We start from the raw sequence: 22228 nt of genomic DNA on the forward strand, positions 1-22228 counted from the left end.
ACCTAAGGAAAATATTTCCCAGAGCAACACACCGAAAGACCACACGTCGCTCTGAATTGTGTATACTCTGTCAAAAATGGTTTCCGGGGCCATCCACTTCAAAGGGAGTCGGGCCTGAGGGGGGAAATATCGAGGCATGAGATCCCAAATTGGCAGGTTTCTAAAGGAAATAGTCCCCTCACTTCTAAACACAAATCCACACAAAGTTGGAATTCCACACCTGAATAGCCACAAGGTTCGCCTTTAGATACCTACATCTCCTTTTCTGACATAATCCGGGTCTTTATAAATGTCCCGGGCCAAGCCGAAGTCACAGATCTTAACCACATTCTTCTCCGATAGGAGAATGTTTCGTGCTGCCAGGTCCCTGTGGATACACTGTGAACAGAAGAATACGTGTGGTAAGTCACTACACAGCTAATCTCTTTCACAGCTGTTGTGACCTCACGCTTAACAACAACAAAAAAAAAGTCCCACATCAGAGAACCAAGTGATTAACAAGGACTAGGGTTGCATTTTATACCAACCCTAAGCGCCTGTGTGTTTCATTGAGACACACATCTGCTTATTCCATAAACAGTCTTGGCCGTTGGAGTTAAATGGCAAAGTTATAGTCTGATGGTGGACACAATATTAAAAAACGTGTCTCCGATCACATCCACACATCCTTTGGCTTGTGCCCTATCTGGCGAAGACTGGGTTAGACTAAGGGGATCCCAGGATAGACTGGTCTTGGATGGATGTATAAAAATCAGGAGCAAAGGTTCTCATTCACCAATGAGAATGCACTTTCTTAGCCTTCTCTTCCATTTGGTATGGAAGCTTGGCTGGATCTGGAGGCAGTACCCACTGGTACTCATCCTACTTCCAAAGTGTTCGATATTACAGTGAAGATGAACCCAGGCAAAGCTGGGCAACACAAGTGGAAGAAACCTCTGGATTCTCAGTTCCTCCAGTGGTCTCTTCTTTCTGTCCTCTAACTTGATCAGCCTGTCAACCACTAAGCAGCTATGTCTCTACGGTCAGAGCTCTCAGCCAAGAGCCTAAGTGCCACCAGAGAGGGAACACGAGCCCCAAGGAGCTTTAGATACAAATGAAAGGTGACACAAGAGTCCCTGGTCCACATGGGAGTGACCATAGAAGCTGGTAATCATTGCCTCTGCCTTATCCGGCACTCCAGGTCTGTACAGCACTCTCCCTCACACCAGAATATCCAGGATGGCATTGTCTAGTGTGACTCAGGAAAACTGGAGAGGCCCCAAGGTAGACAGCGCTCCTACTTGCTTTCAACCAAGGAGCTTCCTTTTCCAGCTGGACAACCAGGTAGTATTCAAAAAAGATCACCCGGTAGGTCCCAGAGAAAAGAAAGGACTCTGGCTCCATCCTCTCCAGTCACAGTATCAATTCCCCCTTCCTGCTGCTGAAAGGAACTACATGGCTCAGGAATGAACTTTGGCCTTTACAAAAATAACAATCTTTGAAAGAGACTCAAAGCCCTCCTCCTTGGGAAGATCCTGTAGGACCCTGGTTCTCTTCCCTTTCCTTGGAAAATAAACGTGCAAGAAATATTCAGCAGAGCTGTGTAAGATCCCAAGGTTCTGGAAGATGTGAGAAACACTAAACTTCAGAGAGGAGAGGGGTAAGGGGCCTTACAATGATAAGGAAAACAAAAGAAATATTAAAGCCTTCTGTTCCCTCAGGAACAGCAGCAAATACATTGCATCAACAGAGAGCTTCTCCTAAATATAATGTGAACCTTTCCTACTGAGTTCCCCACCCCCCACCTTCCCAAGGTCGCCAGGGACTTCCACTAACTGACTCCCACCTCTATGGTGTTTACAACAATATTTGTCACTTGTCACGTCCCACCTCAGCCTTTGTTTGGCCCACTTTCTAATTTTAGCTGTTTTAATCGTCCTCATCTGAAGCAGGGCCTTCCTGCCTTCTAATTACACAAATAACAAGTAACTTTTGGATGGATGGAGACGAATGTAAAACAAATTAAAAATAGATCCACTACACCAAGATATCTACAAGACTCCTCCCATCCCCTCTCCTAGGCCCTTGCTCAAATGTCACATCCTTAGTAAGTCTTCTCATCTACCTTGTTTAACATTGAAGTACACACGTGTTAGCATATGCACATACAAACACACCACTTCCGTATATTCTGCAAGCCCTTCCTGATTTATTTAATTCCACAACATCTATTCCCATTTAGCCTTCCATATTTGTTACTTGGGTATTGAATGTTTCATCAGTCACCAGCACTGTAAACACCGTGAAGAAGCAGAGCTGTCTTGGTTGGCTTGCCAGGAGGCTCTTAGAAGTCTACCCAGCATTTAGTAATTGGTCAATGAATATTAATTATATGAGTTAATTTCATGAAACCTCTAGCCACCTTTTATTAGCAGAAACGGAGCCTCCCTCAGTGGGACACTTAAAAAGACTCCTAAAAGTGGTGCATGATTTTCCAAACCAAACAAAGGGATGTCTGATTTCTAAGCCTGTGACCTGGAGAGAAGGTTTCCTTCCCCTGACCTGTCATACCTTCCTTGATGCCAAGAACTCCATGCCCTTAGCCACTTGGAAGCTGTAACAGATGAGATGCTCCAAGGTCAGGAAGTCCTTGTACAGTTCTTCAGAAGCTGTGAGAAGAGGCAAGAGGACAGAGATGAGTGCTCCCACCAAAGATGAGTGCTCCCACCTGTCCGTAGCTCTGCTTCTAAGTCAGCTACCATGATCCATTTAAGACCTGAGGGTTAATTTCAGGAACCAGAAACAGAACACCTGCCCATTCCCTAAGCCCCAAATTATTTGCCTCTATCAGACTCCTCGGGAAAATAATGTCTTCTCCGTTTTAGTCAAATGGAGCCACTAAACCAGAAGGCAGAGCAAAGGTGAAGTCGGTGCAGACAGCAGGGTGAGAAGAACGATTTTTTAAGGTCTGCTATCTCACGCTGCTGTTGTTCTTTTCCCATGAACCCAGAGGGGGGAAACAATAGCTCATATTAAGAACTCTAAAAATAAAACAACAATATTCAGGGTCATCAAATCTTTTCTCTCCAGGCTTTGTCCTGGAACAAAGACCAGAGTTCAAACTACAGTCTACAACAGAAAACTAAAAATACCAGAAAGAGATTTATTTCTCTCACTTTCAGACTTAAGACGTGTGGTAAGCACATGAAATCTGGCCCGTCGGGGGTTGGTGGGGGCTTTCCTCCAAGAAGAGGAGCGAGTGACAGCAGACATGAAAGATGAATTTACATAAGTTGGTAGTATGTATTACAGTCAACGGATACAAATAAACACTGGGGGGCTCCTGGAGATTTTGAAATGACCTCCTAGCTTAGGCCAGAGGAGATAAGGCTTACTGTCTCCTTCCTGGACACAAGACCAGAGTAAACACAAACTTATTTGTCATAACAGCCTTATTAGTATTAATAAGGATGAGACTTCTTCCTTGGGCGAGGTTTACAGGGCTCTGGAGGAGCAGTGAAGGCCTTTTCATTTCCCAGATACAGAAATGGAGGCAAAGTCCAGGCCTGCAATTCCAAGCCATTTCACCTCAGCTCCTTTCAATTCCTTGGGTCTCCAGCTCACCGGCTACCACTTGTAAGCAAGAGGGTATATGAGCCACTTGATTGTAGACTCCATGACATAAGGCCTACACAACTTTCCCATGCCCCTCTAGCCCAAGCCCTAGCCACCAGATGCCTACACAGCTTCTAACAATATGTTAGGTTAAGGTTTATCAGTAGGCTTATGGCAAGGGAAACAGAAATGGGGGTGGTTCGCCTAAACTCACGCTCCCAAGAGCACTAGACAACAGGCATCCCTGACTTTGTCTATACAGTTGGGCCTGCTCCTCCTGAGTCAAGCAGACATACAGTGAGTGTGTCCTCGAGCTGACTGAAGTATGGGAGGTGATGTTGAGGTCCAGCTCCACCCATCAGTAACACTAAAATATTACTGGGATCACAACAACCAAGGGAGACAAGTCTAAAGCATGGCTGGAAGCGAGATTGTTAAGAAGCCAGCTGGAGTGTAGAGGAAACAACAGATGTGTCCTAACCCGCCTTGGTGAAGGTCAGGTAGAGAGAACTGAAGGGGTCTCTGTGTGCTGCTAAGGCACACTACCTACTAGGTCTGGACCACTTATGACAACCAAGACTAGCTAAGCACTAGAAAGCTCCCTTCCCCTTCCAGAGCATAGCAATGAGCCTCTACTGCCAATACATTCTGATCCAGTATCGAACCAGAGTATTGATTTGTTTACTAGTGACAGGTTAGCCCATCAAGTTACCTAGGCTCCTCAGGATAACCCCGTTTTGCCTCCCAATGGAGTTCACTGTCTATTTAGGGATTTCAGGCTTTAGTTAAGCTTGCCTGGACACTGCCTAGGAATTCAGATTTCTTTCAAACACGAAGCTTTTCCCTGTTTCTAAATAGCTTGTCCTCATTGCTTCCTACGAGAATGTGTGTTAGGCATGGGCAGCAAAGCAGGTACCTTCTTCTTCCTCTACATCACTGAGTGATTTCTCCTCCACAAAGCCTGAACTGGCGGAGCTCTGGCTGCTGGTGATGCTGTCCAAACGTCGTTTCAGATCCACGGAGAGCTCCCCAACATAGTCCTTGCCCTGGCGGAAGCGTGCCCCTTTGCTCTGGAAAAGAACGGAATGTGCAAATTCCTTGAATACAAAATGGGTCTCTAGTGCTTTGCAAGGTTACAAACAATTAAAATTATTAAAAAACAAGCAAGACAACTCTAGGAGTCTATGGTCTCGGAGTTGAATTGGGTGGGAAGGGAGGGAGGGGAGGCAAGGTTTAACAGTATTCCCTCTGTAATGCGAAGGTCCTTCTTCAGCATCCAGTAGTAAGTACTTCGTGTTCAGGAATATTCAAACACACTGCCATTAGTGCCCTCTTTACAGAGAGATGTACCCTCCATAGCGCCAAATAGGGCTGGGGGGGGGGGACTGAAGAGACCCACTATAATCCAAGTGTTCCCTCTGCCCCATCCTTACCCTAATTAAATCTAGCACTATAATAATGGGTCAAGAGATTTAAAGTCCCAAAAATAAAATATTAAAAGTACTAATAAATAAAATATTAGGAGCATACAATCCCTAGAAAATAAAAGAGGAAGTTAAGACAACCAATGAACTATGCAAAGAATTTTAACTAAAGACACACGCGTACCACTCTGAGTTTTTCTCTGCTTTACAACATGGCCAGTGCTCAGGTAGAAGACAGCCTACCTTATAGGGAACAAATTCATTTCTCTTGCCCCGTAAGTAAGTTGATAGGTTTCCAAACTTGCAGAATTCCACAATCACCATGAGAGGCCCTGCAAATGACAGAGTGTGTTGAGAAAGGAAAAATGTATTCCACGAACATTTCTCACTGTGTGCCCAGCATACCGATAAGCCCAAAACTGCACACTAGAAGAAGGCTACCTATAACCTTCCATTACAACAGGGCTGTAGAACTCATCCAACACCAACTCCCTCCTATTGAAACTATTTCTTTTCAAAAGGACAATTCTACACGTGTAATCAAAACAGCAGCAATCAGCTGAGATGGCTGCGGGGAGGGAGAAAATGGAGATGACTTGAGAGTCTCCTTTTGAGGTCTGGGATGTTAATCTAACACTTACTATACAAGCACCAAACCATAGCCCCATGATGAGACCATTCTTTAATTCAAAGGACTCTGTAGAATCATTTGATTACAGTGCCCGCCACATTTCTGTGAGACACAGCACATTCAGGAGTCTGCAAAGCATCGCTTCCTTCAGATGCTAACAGAGAGCTGTAAGTCACACTCGGGCAAGCGAAGTCAGAGCAGGTACTCACCTCCCGGCTTGGTGCAGGCGCCTAGGAGGTTCACCACATTGAGATGGTGACCAATGTGGATGAGGATCTTGAGCTCAGACATGAGGGCTCGATGCTCGCTGTGTGTGGCTCCTTCTGCAGATTCAGAATACAGATGAAAACTATTAAGTATGCCCATTGTCACAGGATGATGGCTGCATTTAACTGTGCAACTCACTCTCCCTGGGTAGCACAGCTACAGCTAACTAGGAGAGCAACTACGTGCCTTGAAAAGTCAAATGGAAAGTTGATTCTTAATTAGAGATCAAAGCTTTACTTGAAGCAAACCCCGAATGACTGATGTTTAAAGGACTCTCAGGAGAAGTTTCCTGTAAAGTCGTGAACATATCTGCAATGGAGTCACATCCAGAGTGGCTTTCTAGACAAAACCTGAATTTTCTATTTCATATTTAGTAGGCTGTATAGGGCCTGATCATTTCAGTGCCTCCTGACAGGAAAACAATCCCATACATTAAATAGGCTCAGATCTAGGGACCTCTGAGTTGGCTGGGCCAGTAAAGAAAGACACTTTCCACTAAGCCTAACAACTGAGTTCAAACCCTGGGGCCTACACAGTGGAAGGAGAGAACCGATTCCTGCAAGTTATCCTCTGACTACCATATATATACTGTGGTTTGAATATTTTCTCTCTCTCTCTCTCTCTCTCTCTCTCTCTCTCTCTCTCTCTCTCTCTCTCTCTCTCTCCTTCCATGCCTCTCTTTCACGTGTGCACACACACACACACTCACACACACACACATACACACACACACACACACACTCACACACATAAATGAACATGGTAAATTTGCTCAGGTCCATACTGATACTCCAGTTGCTTTGTACCAGATAAGTAACACAGCAAAGAGCAGCATACAGCAAGGCTGTTTGCCCTTCAGCCTAACAGGGGCTAAGACTGCACTGATGCTGTATGGGTGGCTGCACTTCCCTTTCACAGGCAGACACGGTTCCCACCTCGGGGCCTAATGGCCAATCTCTCTCTCTCTCTCTCTCTCTCTCTCTCTCTCTCTCTCTCTCTCTCTCTCTCTCTGTGTGTGTGTGTGTGTGTCTCTCTCTCTCTCTCTCTGTCTCTCTCTCTCTCTCTCCACCCCCCTCCCCACATCCTTAGCCTCTAGATAGAAAATGTAAGTAGAGGCAGAGAGCTTTGAAAGGTGCAAGACCTACTGGCAAAGGGCATGAGCAGCGGCTTCTCCGTCCATGGAAGCAGTCACAAATGGAGCAGAAGATCTACCTACATTGCCTTCCCTTGTCGGAATGTCAGACTGTGGCTTCATTATGAAAAGATGCTGATTTCTAAAAGGATACCCACATGCCTATCTGTTTGCATAGCCACTCTTACCTTGCAAAGCATCTTCATAGATGAAGTCTGTTGGCCTATTCTAATTCTAGAGAACATTATAGTTTTGCATTCTGCTATTTTCACTGATAGCAAACGCCTCTCCTCATTTCTGAAGCGTTTATAATCATCTCACATAATAATACACTGAGGAACAATTTATTAGAACCAGATATTGCCCCTCCTCCGTGTAACCAGGATCACTAAATAGAATTGTGCAAGTTAGCCCTTGTTTTGAGGTCATGAGGCTCCAAAGGAGAAAACTGTTTTCAATTTGTGCAAAGACAATATAAGCCAGGGGCTTAAAGCCTACCTAGGCAAAGGGCCACTGACACAAGACTCATGTTTAGTGAGGGACAAAACAGAAAGAGAAACATAACGATTTTCCCTTTTACCTTTCAACATCTTGACGGCTACTGTTTTGCAAGTCGCTGTCTTGTCGATTCCAAAAGCATCTGCCTCAATCACTTGGCCGAAGGCACCGCGGCCAAGAGGTTTTCCTAGAACCAATGACAGTGGTATTATAAAATACACTTTGATTGTCACCCTGTCAAAAGACATATGAAGATTCCAATTGGTCAAGAGGATGGTGCATCCCAGTTAGACCCACAGAGCACTTTCCTCCTTTGTTCTGGTTTTTCCATTTGCTTTTCAAAATGCCCTGCTTTGGATGGTTGCACAGGCTCCTTACTACTAGAAAGCTAAATGGATGATTACCCAAAGTCAAGAGATAAAATTAATATTTATAAATCAGAATACATCATCTAAATAGACCCGACCTGTCATTGTCTTAACCGAGAGCTAGATAAGCGGGTAGAAACCTATATCAAGTTAATAGCAGTTGACAACTCACCTAGTTTCAGCCGGTCCCTGGGGAATTCCCACTTGCTGGCATCATAAGGCAAGCGTTCACAGCGCTCATCCAAGGGCAATTCATCTGGATCCATGACAATAGACAAGTAGCCTGTCTTCAGTTCCCCTTCATTGGCCTGGAAAGCATAAATCCTCCCTGTCATACACACAGCCTCTTGTTTGGTTGTTGTTTTGTATGCATATTGTTGTTTAATAAGGGCCTCATTCATGATAATCTCATTTTCCAATAAAACTCATGGTGTTTGAGAGCGCTCCTATTATAATCCTCCTTTTAGTGCCACTTCAGTTTCCAAAAATGAGTTCAGAATAAGGTTTCTAAATCTTAATTACAGTGGACAGTCCAAACCTTTCACCCCTCTGGTGGCTCCCATCAATTAATGCCCACAGTCCACCCAAAGAAAATGGACAAGAATGTTATTGTATTGAGGTAAAAATGTGCCCATTGAGCCAATAACAATGGGAAGAAGCTGCTGAAAGAAGCCCAGTCAGCTTCCATTAATCACAAAAACCAAGACACAAGGGACAGGAGGGAAATTATGTTGTTACCCGCTTAACGGTCCGTAGGACAATGACAAGAAGGAGCCAGAAGAACATGGCAATCACTGCAGTGCCGACGAGGATAATGACTTCCAAGTTGGTCTTTTCCTGGGCACCTGGAAGACACGTTTGAGTGATCAACAGCTGGAAATCTATAGCCTATGGTAGAAGGTGACAAAGGAAGACATGAAGGGAGAAAAGGCAGGACCTCATGTCACCCACTTTTAAGACTCCTAGGGACCAATAGCTCCTTAAGCTGGATAGAGTTCGTACTTTTAAAGAACAACAGAAACACACCACTCATGAAGATATCCAGCAATGAACCACAGGTGTTTACGTGTCTTAAGAGATACATATAGGATGTGTCTGGCGAGAGAACTCTAAGGAAAAAATATACTTCTATTCGTGGGTACTTGAGTCTGGTTTTGTGCTGAGAGTCAACATCTTTGCTTATGTGGCATGGGAAAATTGATTGTTTAGGAATCTACACAAGGAGATAAGTAAAACTCTTTGCCCAGACAGCTACTTGTGACCACATACCTACTATGCGCTGGTCACTTTCAATATATTGCCCTTCTTTACTTTTTCAGTAACTTTCAGTTTTCAGATGAAGAAATATGGTTTGAAAGATTAAGCTACTTGTCTGTGAGATATAGAAACTTGGTGGGCTGTTCAAGGGTTATACTGGATTTGTTCAAATTGAGCTGACCATCCTGTCCCTATGTGGCAGAAGCCTGAAAGAGGAGAAGAGAGAGGAAGACAGGGAAGGGAAGAATAGGTGGGGTAGGGACACAGAGAGAAAGAGAGGGAGAGACAGACAGACAGACAGACAGAGACACAGGCAGACAGAAAGACAAACACAGAGACCGACAGATAGACAGACAGAGACATACACAGAGAGACAGACAGAGACAGAGAGCACCAAGATAAAGGCCTTATGTGTGGAGGGAGCAAGGGAAAGGCTAGCAAGTAAGGCTGTAGGTTGCTCTCCAGAACACATTCCAAGTGGAGAGATACGGGCAGGAGGCTCACAGCACCAAATGCTTAGCACCAGGTGATTAAGAGACAACAATTATCACTTAGGGTCTCAGTCTCTCCTCTCACACTGTGCAGTGTCAGTTGAAATGAGCCTCAAGCTGGGAGGCTTGAAGCCAGAAGCCAGAAGACAAGCAATTAATTAGTTGGCAAAATAAGAGTTACCAGTTGGGAGTGAGCTCTGAGTGCATCTGTAAGTGGATTTGGTTTCTCTGATGTTTCCAGAGAAGTAATGGTTCTACCTGTATGTAAAGGCTTAAAGGCCTACTCATGTAAGAGACAGAAGACAGGTCAAAGATTCAATGGTCTCAATCAGTTTATGTGTGAATAGTCTCATATTAACATCTGACAGATGGACTTCTATAGAAGCATTCAATGTCTACCCTCTCCTCTCCTCTCCTCCCCTCCCCTCCTTTCCCCTCCCCTCCTTTCCCCTCCCCTCCTTTCCCCTCCCCTCCCCTCCCCTCCCCTTCTCTCTCTCTCTCTCTCTCTCTCTCTCTCTCTCTCTCTCTCTCTCTCTCTCTCTCTCTCTCCCTCTCTCTCTTTCCTATCTCCAGGTAAGTCTCCATAGTATCTATGCCACTGTGCCCACATAGGCATGATAACCTAATGCAGATGGCTAGTGGGTGGAGGCAGAGTACCAGAGAGAACTGGTGGGTGCATCCTCCCTGGGGTTGGCACCAAGCCATGAACCACTTTGGTAGTGACAGAACTAACATGCACTTTGGCATCTCCAGTTGCAGGTGCAGTTTATAGAATCCTAACCATCTTAGAGATTTGAGAGCATGCTAGTGGCTCTAGTTGCAGTACTGGACATGGTGAGTTGGACAGATGAAAGGGGCCAACATTTAGACTTGGAGATGTTAGAATTCTGCCAAACCTACCTCTCTAACCACCCTGAGTCACCCCCTTGCACACCACTCTTTCACTCACACAATAGAGTCACATTGTTCCCTTAGTGTATTACAAAAACAAGATCCAGGAACACTCTTCTGAAGATGAAATGTTCTGACACAGAATACTGACTGAAAAACAAAGGTTAGATTTCATATCGATCATACACACACACACAACACACACATACACACACACACACACGCATGCACACACACACAGCCAGGGGGAACGAAGTTTCCTTTCATATTTCAATTATAACCCCGGATTTTCCACATCATAAAAGCAATCACCTATTAATCATCTATTGTTTATGAGTGAATCTTATCTCTGCTCTGGGAAAAATCCTGAACCTTTGATCCTTGTCACTAGTTGAATAGCAATGCCCAACACCAAATCTATTTTTTCCCCAAGTATATATTGAAGTGTCGTTTCTGTAAGTTAACCATTCAAACAAAGTGAGAATCGAGAACAGAAGGGCATTTCTTACTCATGGCTAATAGTTTTCTCACAGCGAGAACTACGTGGACAGAAAATATGGTACAGACTGAAGCGCGTGCTAATTTTGCTTTCTGGTTAAAAGGACGCAGAGCCATTGAAGACAGATTACAAAGAACATGTGGAGAAACTGTAACTCAGACCTCACAGACAAGTAAGATCTAAAATTTTCTGAGCACCGACCCCTAATTTCATGTGACAGATCCCAGTCAAAAAAGGTAGATACACTGAAAAATATTGTGTAAAACTGCCTTCAGGCTATGTACACTTGTGTGACACTTAAATGAACATCTCAGAGACGAGGCTTAACAACCACGAGTGTCACCATGAGTCACCCACAAGGCATCCTACTCAAAGTATGTGCAGCTATGTCCAAAGCGATCTAATTGCCAGAGACCATCTGATGAGACTATGACATCACACCGACCTTCTATTATGAAGAGTGTCTCCGCTCTTGCACAGCCAAGGACATTGCAGGCCTGGCAGGTGTAGAGGCCTCCATCCTCCTTCCTCACCCTGCGGATAGTCAGGTTCCGGTTCCCATCTCTCAGTACAATGCCTAAAGGAAGAAGGAAATTCTTGCTTTATTTCTGATGGGATGCTTTGTCCATGGCATTAAAAATAAAGACTAGTTGCTGCCCTTTATCTCAGACCATTACCTAACTCTAAAGAGGTGCACAGCGTTGACTACTGACTGCTCTCCCATGGGATCTACATGCAAACTCAACTGGACTCCAAACAAGCTGCTTGTGACTCTGAAATGAGCCAGACCCTGTACCCACATTTGTGTGTTCCACGGGAGGGCATGCAAGTGTATAGAGGCCAGAGGTCAATGTGAGGTGGCTGCTTTATTGCTTTCTGCCTTATTCTTTGGCGACAGGCTCTCTCTCTCTCTCTCTCTCTCTCTCTCTCTCTCTCTCTCTCTCTCTCTCTCTCTTCTCTCTCTCTCCTTTCTCTCCTCTCTCTCTCTCTCTCTCTCTCTCTCTCTCTCTCTCTCTCTCTCTCTCTCTCTCTCTGAATCTGGAGCTTGATGACTCAGCTAGACTGGCAAATGAACTCCAAGGAGGCATTTGCCTTCCCATCCCCCCACCCTGCCCCTTAATACTGAGATTCCAGAAGGATGCTGAGTCTAGCTTTCTACCTGGCTTCTAGAGATGAGAATGCTGTGGTGCTTGTGCTAGTGTGGCAAGCATTTCACTGAGTCATTTTTTTTGCCTTCTGTCTACCTTGAAACAAGCCAATAAGTGATAGAAGTCATACCTAGCATCCATCAGAAAAATAGACAAGAGAAATAGACAAGAGAAATAGACAAGTTCCACTCACCTGAATCTTCTACCAGGGTCTCATTGTCTTTGAACCATGTAATGTGTGGGGTAGGATTTCCAGATGCTGGGCAAGTCACTTCGATGGTCTCGCCAATGGTTGTCGTCTGATTCTCCAGATTTCCAGTGATCATGGGTGCCATGCGCTCTGTGCACATAAAAGGAAAATTGTAGAGCCCACGGTTCAAACAGCTTTCATGTCCTGTGACTATTAAACGGTTCTAAACCTCATAAGCAGGAGCCCATTAATAAAGCAAGCTCAAACTACACCGAACTTGGCAAACAGCAACCTTGTTGGATGAGTGAAGTCAAACAAAATAAGAAAGGACACTTCAGACAGACACAGAAGCTTTTAAATATTCACATTAGCCACCCCACATGCAAATCACACAATACTTGGGAATCTTTGGGGATTGTTTTATTCAGGTTAGAGGATTTATTTTCCTCCAATTCCACAAGGCTTTCCCTAAGAGTAACTTCTTCTCTGGAAAGTTGTACCCTCTAAGAGTAAAATTCACGTTTTCCCTTAGGAAAGGCAAAACTTCAGGACAATTATGTAAGGAGTGACTTACATAACTTTGGATAACTATATCATTTCTAATATTTACTGTCAGTCACATATAATGAGAGCCACGCCATTAGCCTTATTTTTATGTGATGTGATTGCAGTCCAGGTTAAGCACCTTACCCAAGCCCCTATAACTAAGTAAATGGTTGAGATAATAATAGAATCTGATGGGCCTAAAAGTCCTGCATGGTTTCCACTAAAACACAAACCAAACAATAATATCCTACGAAAAGCCAAGGCCATTTGTCTACATGGACAGCAAAGCATGAGCTTTCCCATGCTCCTGAAAATCACCCAACTGCAGTAGAAACATTGATGAACATCAGAAAGAATCGTGTTGAGAGAATCCCCTTCCACACTTAGCAGAACGTGGTCATTTCCACCATGTACTATATATATCAGAGTTTAAACAAGTGCACTTGGCTCTGGCCTACTTCCAAGAACAGAGTTTTGGAAACAACAGAGGCATCCTTATAGACGCATACCCACTGACTGTGATGGGAAACTTCCTGGTCATGGCTAAGCCCAGAGCTCCCTTCTCAGCACTTTCTAAACTCTCCCTCATCTGGATCAGCTACTGTTTCCCTGATATAACGGGTCCTATGTGTGGTGTAATCTCTAGGGTCTTGGGAACAACTTCACTCAGAAACATCTGTCCTTCTGTCCCCAAGTTTTTTAATAACAATCATATGTTAGCATCTATTTTCAAACACCCCTTCAGATAAGCCAAAGCACTCAAAAATGATATTCATGTAAAATGTTGATGTAGATTAGTTAGCCTGGGCAGTTCACCTTTCTCACACTATAAACCAGAGAAGATGCACATCACAAGAACTTCAGAGAGCACAACAAAGAAAGGAGAAAATGGCAGGAAAAAAGCACAGAGATATAAACTCACCTAAACTCACCAGATATCCTCAGAGCAGAGATTGCCCAGGTTTTGTGCAAAGTACAAGGTTAGACAAGACAGGCTAGCATCCCCACAGGAAATGTGAAAGTGTTTTTTTTTTCTAATCCCAAACTTAACTCACTGAACTTCACCTACTGCAGACCACATAGGCTACCAGAGAAGTACAGGCAATGAGTGTGGCACCCCTTCCGTGGAATCTTCTAGATCTTAAATTTAGACCTTCATCACACTTTTCATGAAGCAGGTATCCCACTGACCACCTTGTATGTGCCAGTGTGTTCTATGACTAAAATTACGGCAGTAAGCAAGCAAAGATCAATTTTTATCCCCAGGAGTTGGAGACCCCACAATGGTACGATCACCCGGTATTTGCCTATAGTCCCATCCTCTCCTTCTGGGTCATCACTTTGAGCTTCTGACCCTCTCTTTGCTAATAGTATTACACACATGTGCTAACTTTAATCATTTGAATGTCCAAGGATGCCACAGGAAGTTCTCTGGATTTAAGCTAATCCCTTGCACATACTAGTAGTGACATCATCTTAAACACTAGAAAGAGTCAAGCTGTCTTCTAATTTTAATGTATTACCTCACCACTGTTAGCTTTGCTCTGCTTCCAGGAGTGTGCCAGCCTACTAAAAAAGCTCCCAGAGGCCTGTACTATGCACACAACACTCAAACACACTACATTTAAGGCATTGCAATTCTGTCACCCAGGGATGCCTCCATACCTAGGATGATGAGCTGTTTGACCAGGCAATGTCTTTTCTTGGTCTTCTTATCTTGAGCAGAGCAGACATAGTCGCCTTGGTCCTGCAGAGAGGCATTCTGGAATGCCACAATCAAGATGTCATTTGTGCTGTTAGAAAACATGGTGCCATTCAGTTTCCAAAGAGCATCCAAGTTCTTGCAAACTGGTGTGAGTGATTCGCCCATGTGGACGGATGTTGCCTGTGAGCCAAGCTTGTACCACGTGAGGTTCTCAAACGTATTTCTGTCTGCAGTGCACAACAGAGACACACTCTCCTGCTCAGTTGGCTGGGCAGCAGGTTGCACAGTAATTTCAGGACCCCCTGAAATGTAAAGCCATAGTTAGTGGATAGTGACTTAAGTTGGTGTATGACACAATTGTCTTCTTGCTGCTATGATGAACTAAGAAACAGCTCTTGCAGTCCCAAGTCATTACTACAAAGACAGAGCCAGATTAGACAATTCATTTTGCAAAATGTATTATTTGGGAATGTGAAATTAATTTTCCCCAAGTATTCCCTGCATTTGACTTTGAGTTCTGGATATGGTTTCCAAGATGAAAAAAAAAAAAGCCCAACAAAACAAAACAAAAAGATTAAAGCAGGGCATTTAATCACCACATGGAATCTTTAATGATGCCTTCTTATTAATACATGATATGAAAACTACATTTATTATAAGTAATTAGCTCAGACTAAAATATCTGAGCCAGTACAATCAGCTCAAATTTACCCATAAAACTAGGCTGCAGTGACAAACTCTGGAGTGTAGAAAAGCAGAGGCCAGTGACTTAACATCATTTCCATACTCTAGAAGCCCAGGCCCGGGTACTGTTCTATCACAAGCCCACGGATAACTTCACGAACCCCAGCAAGTCATGAATCACACTGACTGGCAAGCAAGACAAGCCACGCCTGTATTGGCTGGTTTGGGGTGTCAACTTGACACAGGCTGGAGTTATCACAGAGAAAGGAGCTTCAGCTGGGGAAGTGCCTCCATGAGATCCAGCTGTGGGGCATTTTCTCAATGAGTGATCAAAGAGGGAGGGCCCCTTGTGGGTGATACCATCCCTGAGCTGGCAGTTCTTGGGTTCTATAAGAGGGCAGGCTGAGCAAGCCAGGGGAAGCAAGCCAGTAAAAAAACATCCCTCCATGGCCTCTCTGCATCAGCTCTTGCTTCCTGCCCTGCTTGAGTTCTAGTCTTGACTTCCTTTGGTGATGAACAGCAGTATGGAAGTGTATGCTGAATAAACCCTTTCCTCCCCAACTTGCTTCTTGGTCATGATGTTTGTGAAGGAATAGAAACCCTGACTAAGACAACACCCAACATGGGACTTGCGGCTTAAAGCACAAGTGGAAACCTTCTCTGACCAGTGATAGGATAGCACATGAACTCTCACACGAGCCCAGGGCCTGCATGAGCAGCTTTAACGTCTTACCGTCAAGTCCTAGCTACACACCACGCCACTTGCACAAATTCCAAAGACAACCGAGGTCCTCACAACTTATTAGCACCCACTTTCTGAGGGTGCCCCGCCCCACCCTCTAAAGAGGTCTCTACTCACTGATCACATGGAAGGAGATGACCCTCTCTCCTCGTCCCGCTTTGTTGACGGCTTCACATTTGTACAACGCTGACACGTTGGCAGCTTGGATGACCAGCGTACTTACAGTCTGTGAACGTACAAGACCCAAGCCATGAACAATGCAGGCTGAATATGTGTGCGCACGCAAACACACACACACACACACACACACACACACACAGACTGACTATTCATCAGCACCCACAGCTGCTAAGAACTGCCTTTGCCATTCATGGTACCACCCTGCCCATCGGCAAAGGTAAACAGCTCTAACCAGGCAGTTAGACAGGGGTTGCAAAAGTGCTTTGGAAATCCTCGAGGATTCACTTTAATGAATAAACATAACTGACACTTTTCCTTTATCATGTGCATAGAGTCAGAATTACTTTTCAACAAGTGAATACACTAAATGGTATTATGTGCTTCGTTTCTCTTCCATGAACTGCTAGTAAGCTATGGGTACCGTGGGGTTTTCCCTTCTCCTTTTACATAAGTAGATATTAATTGTGCAAAATAGCAGGCTTTGTTAGGACATTTTTATACATGTATATAATAGATTATATCCACTCCCAGTGATTTTGTCTTCCCCACCCCACAGTCCAAATGATCTCTCTCCTCTTCCCAAATAGTCTTCTCTACTTCTGTTGTGTTTTATTTTATCTTGACTCGTATGTAAGAAAATCATATGTGTCAAACTTACTTTGTCAAACTTACTTTGCTTCATTTGATGATCTCATCTTTCTGCAAATGGCATAAGTTTGTTCCTCTTTAAGATTGGAGGTGTGTGTGTGTGTGTGTAACTCACACTTTCTTGATCTACCTAGGTGGACTCTGTAACTTGGATGTTATAGATGACATCACACATACTGGTTATTAACCTCCAATATACCTTTGATATACCTTTGCATGTTATTGTACCGCCTTCTATTCAGAGGTAAGGATTAGAGAGAGAATCAAAATCAAAAAGTTTAAGCTCACTTTGTTTTTTCCTTCAATCAGGGCATATTGGTTTTTGGTGACTTCGATCTTGTTTCCCCCCTGGAAATCCTCCACGTGTCTCCATTCTTTACAAGCATACGGGCTTGTTTGGCTGGAAGAGGGAGAAAGCACAGCAAGAAAGCACAGCATGTCAAGATTTGACTTCTCTCTCATTCAGGAGTACCGGAAAGGGTCAGCCTCTGGTTATCACGTTCCTAGTGATAACTCTCGACACACGCGAACACTTCGCAGAACTTGGCGCCAATTAAAAATAGATGCCTACACACAACAGTGCTAAGGTCCTGAGGATACAGGAGGGAAGCAGCTATTCTGGGAACAAGTCTCCATTCATAAATTGGATCGACAAGACAATTCAAGCTCACTTAGTTCAAAGGAAGGTAAGGAAACTTGGAAGCCATTGGGGCTTCTTAAAAGTCACCTCTCTGGGACTGACTGCGGGCTTTTGTTTAGGAAATGGCCAGCAGTGGAGGAAGAAACTTGGGTTTGCTATTTCAAAAACAACAACAGGAAGTGGAATGCTTAGGGTGGTAGGTTGAAGGTGGTGGCTGTTGTTTTCCCTAAGGATGTCTGCACTTGTGGTAGACCTTGATAAGCCTGGGCCTGAGACTCTTGAGGCCTGGGCTAGGTTTATCACTGCCTCGCATCCACCAGCACTTCCTCTGAGAGATGGACATTCCCACAGATAAGGAGGAGCAGTGTGGTCCTCTGCAGTCCACAGACAGAAGATGATCCGATGATTGGCATCTAGCAAATGCAGCAAGTAGTATCCCTTTGGAAAGGAGCCCACCAGGGCTAACTAAGGAGAAAGAGCATAGTGGGGTATGGGGAATGAGTCCAAGTACCATTGAAAGGGTGACCTCCTTGGAGACAGCCTTCCAGGTTTCGATGGAACCCTGGCATGGCTTGGCAAGAAGGGACGCATGATGGCAAGCGAAACAGAGTCCACAGCCCCACTCACCCGGGCCTGTAGGAGCAGGCTTCTTCTAGCTGCCAGTACCATTGGATGTGGTGCAGTGGAGGGTTGGCGTAGACTGTGCATGTCAATGTCTGCATGGTCCCATATTGGTAGGAATCCATAGGAGAGATCAAGGCTTTCTCACCGATCTGGGGTGGGACTGGAGATAGATAGAAAAGACAACCTGTGAACTGCCCGATTGCTTTGAGGAATAAAGGGGATTTCAGCAACCAGATCTGCCTTATATACTCATATGATTTTGCTTCTGCTTGCTTTTCTGTAGGACATCTAGACTTGGAGACAGAAGACCTGAACTCTTAGGCTCTCATAACCCTAAAACCCTGATAAGCCAAGTGACTTCAGGCCAGCTATACATTCCCATGCCACACTCTCTCATTCTTATATGAGAGATGTTGTTCTCCATGCCCTACAGTCCAGCAAGAAGGGGGTGAGAGGGTACAGAGAGAAAGCAGTTGGAATGATGCAGCAAAGACATTTATTGTATGCCCAGTCTTGCTGAGGTGCTCCCCGCTGACTTTCAGTTCTCGTTATCATGGCTATGGCTTTCACTTTACACATGAGAGGAAATGGGAAAATATTAAAAGATTTGCCCAAGGGCATCATATATAGCAGTTCATATATAGCAAGATCCTGGACAAAGGTAGACACGGGCTTTGGAGCAGAAGCTTGGCTTCTGTATGTACCGCGCACAGCAAGGGAAATGCTAGGGTGTACTGAAAGTGGTGACTTGGTGAAGTGGAGCGATGGGGTTGCCCCCTGTCTGCCTCTCTGTCTTTGCTGCCCGATTATTTTCTTCTTTTCCCTGTATTTAATCAGCTTCTGCCATCCTCCCCTCTCTTGCAATCCCCTTTATCCATGCTGCTTCTAAGCAGTCTTCCCAGAGCCTGTTATCTTTAAAAAATACTCCCTAGAGGAAAAAAGAAATGAAACCATGCTCAGAAAAACACACAGAGGAGGATCGAGACGCGTGGGCAGTACGTTCCTGGACTGAGACAACTGCTTGACGTTTTAATGTGTGGTGCCAGTAAGAAGGACAAAGAGTTACACCCGCAGCATGCCTCTGCGTTTGGAGCAAAATATTAATCTATTTACGGGGGGAGAAAAGTGCTGTAGTCAAATAATCTAGTTAAATCCTGGATACTCTTGTCTCTCCCATCAGAGAAGACAATAGCCATTAGCCTATGAAGATTCTAAGGAAGTCCTGTAAGAAAGACACTTTAAGTCAGTCCGGTACCTGCTACACTTACCTGAACTCAAATACTTAATTATAACATTCAGTCTGGGAAAGTAAAGTTTAAAACACTCTTAAATCAAAAGCTTACAGTCTTTCCTGACCTCTGACTGTGGACAGCAAGTTATTCAGTGATCCTGGACTCCACAGGTCTCCTGTGTGGAGTTCTGCCACGCATCTGCATCAAAGCATCTAAATCTTCAGACTAAAACATCACACAAAACACGAGGAGGGTCTCCTAAGTCTTCATTCTATATAGCTTTGTAGACAGGAGCAACAGGAGCTCACAAAGCTTTGAGTGAGCCCAGAGGCATTTGGTTAGGGGGTACCATCTCCTCTCACCTTGCAGGTGACCACCAACAGAACCTTCACATGAGTTATCAAGGAAGCATGGCCCACAGGATGGCAGACCACATCTCATTTCAAATCCACCTCCCTGGGTCATTTCTCATTTTCTTAATGCACTGGCCCCGTTAATGATGCAGATGACATAACAGGAGACAATAGAATGATGGGAGATGAGTGAAGATGCACTCTTTCTCTTCTTTAGCAAACTTTTGACAGAGGAGACACTGAATGGACTCACCATTCACAACCAGAGAGACCATGTGGCTCTGTTTCTCCATTGAAATGGGGTTGGTGAGGATGACCGTGTAGTTTCCTGCATCTCTTTCAGTCACTTCCATGATGGTGAGTTCATCGCCAACAATCATTGTGTAGTTGGACTCAATGGGCCTTCCATTTCTGTACCTAAGGGAGACAATCACAGGAGGTAGTGCAATAGAAGGATTTGACCTCATGCGTATCAATGCTTTGCTTTTATTTCCAGTAGTTACCATTTGATATCAGGAGCTGGATAACTGAGATACTTCACAGGGATTCGGACTTGGCTGCCCACTGTGACTTCCACCAAAGATTTCATCCCGCTACCAAAAGCAATAAAAGGTTTTGCTAGAAGAAAATGAAAGCAGTGGTTCTCATAAATGCCAAGTTACTGTAAATGTCCCTTTGGTTTGGATTTTTAATCATGTATGTACCGCCATCCTGAGAGTCCCCACACTATCCACAACAGTCACATTTCAGCTCACACACACACACATTCTAGGGTTTGTCAGCATTGTCAACTCACTAGTGCTCTCTCATGAGCCTTGAGCATTCTATCCTCCACACAGCCTTCACTACCACCACTGACCCCCACTCCCAGACCAGTGCCCATACCTTACCCTCGGCGCCCATGACACCCTCTACCCAACTCTGCATGTTGATTGTCCCAACACTCCTCAGACCTTCTCTCTTTACAAATCCCCTCTTCTGTCTAGTCTCAGAAGAGGGGATTTAAAGCATCAGTTCCAAATACAAACTTTCAGCCCCAGCCTGACTTCTCTGGGTACCAGGTTTACATATATCCAACATCTCCACCTGGATGTTTAATGGGCATCACCAAAGGAACACACTCAATGCTGTTCTCCATAGCCCATCCAGTCCCCTTCATTTAGTGATGCCACTGTTCAGTTGCTTGTGTTAAAGCTCAAATCATCTCTACTTTTTCACTGACAATGAATCAACCAGTAAGTACTTCTGGTTACACCTCATAATATACCCAAGATCCTTTTTCTTCTTATTCACCCCCACCAACACAGACACACACACACACATATCCTTGTCCAAGTCTTCCACCATCTCTCACCTGGATTCGAACTATCAACCTCCTAACTGTACTCCCCTCTTCTCCCTTCACTTCCTTACAGTAGCTTGATGATAGACCACTTGCCTAGCGTGTGCAAGACTTTTACATCGCAAACACGTGAATTACAAGGTAATCCTATAGAGGCACAAGTTAGAGCTCTAGTATGCACAAATTATCTTAACTGAGACATTTACATGAATGATAGGGTATAACTGAAAAATTGGGTGATTCATCTAAAGCTACACAGAAAGCACTGAATCTGGGTTTCCCCAATTTGGGAAGTTCATGCTTATTTAACTAAGCCCCTTAGCCTTCCTTATGGTAAACTAAAGTCTTTAAAAACATGCCCTCATATTTGCTAACACTCCACTTACAATAATAATGATAATCTCAGAAACGGCCATAACAAATAGGACCTAGTGAGCACTTACCATTTTAAAGTTGAGATTTTGAATCCAAGTCCCTGACTCTAAAGGTATGCTGTTGATCGCTAGGTCTTGTGCCCTCATTAACAAGAACTCAAAAGTACCTTGTAAATGAACAAGGTACTAACCTACATTGCTGTAAGACATCTCTCTCCCCCAGGCACAGTGTATTATCAAGAAGATGGTCGCTTACTGTGAACTCGGACAAATGTTCTATTTCTCTTGATCATCCGTCCACTGGATGCTACACAGGTGTATTCCCCTTGGTCACTCTTGGTCACACTTTCTATTGTCAAGGTGCTCAAAAACATCTTCGCCACAGTCCCAGGAAAGGGTTTCACATCCCGGTTTACAATCTTCTTATGATGAGGCTGAGAAGCAAAAACAGAGTCTAGTAAATGTTCACGTCCCAGCAGAGCACTGTCCAATAGCTCCTAAAGACCCACGGAACCAAACCCTGTCCCCTGGTGAACACAACTATTAATAATAGAGACTATAAACACCACATGCATACTGGGATTCAGGCGAAATGAGTGAAAGTTGAAAAAGGTGAAGTTGAGGAAGGATGCTGAGGCCTTCTTCACCTAATGAGAATGAGGTGTGTGTAGAGTGTGGAATCAAATACAACTGGTTAAAGAGAAATGTGACCTAGGTCACCTCTTAAAGGGAAAAATAGATCAAGGGCTTTAGAGAACATAGAAGTAG

At 44.3% G+C, this 22228-nt stretch overlaps 1 protein-coding gene across 1 annotated transcript in view; it reads right to left on the reverse strand.

The window, feature by feature from the left end:
* The window catches only part of Kdr (kinase insert domain receptor), a 45331-nt gene that overhangs the window by 11445 nt on the left and 11658 nt on the right, over window positions 1–22228 (reverse strand). Inside the window, 18 exon segments of the mRNA XM_021162949.3 lie at window positions 3–114; window positions 256–378; window positions 2551–2648; window positions 4511–4664; window positions 5262–5350; window positions 5859–5972; window positions 7629–7733; window positions 8087–8222; window positions 8653–8759; window positions 11498–11629; window positions 12394–12540; window positions 14602–14943; window positions 16185–16293; window positions 17184–17295; window positions 18163–18319; window positions 19998–20161; window positions 20248–20362; window positions 21717–21894. Coding sequence (XP_021018608.2) covers window positions 3–114; window positions 256–378; window positions 2551–2648; window positions 4511–4664; window positions 5262–5350; window positions 5859–5972; window positions 7629–7733; window positions 8087–8222; window positions 8653–8759; window positions 11498–11629; window positions 12394–12540; window positions 14602–14943; window positions 16185–16293; window positions 17184–17295; window positions 18163–18319; window positions 19998–20161; window positions 20248–20362; window positions 21717–21894 — 2494 coding nt within the window.

This window comes from Mus caroli, unplaced genomic scaffold (assembly GCF_978045245.1).
Source record: "Mus caroli unplaced genomic scaffold, Mus_caroli_1 scaffold_4, whole genome shotgun sequence".
NCBI classification, from domain to species: domain Eukaryota; kingdom Metazoa; phylum Chordata; class Mammalia; order Rodentia; family Muridae; genus Mus; species Mus caroli.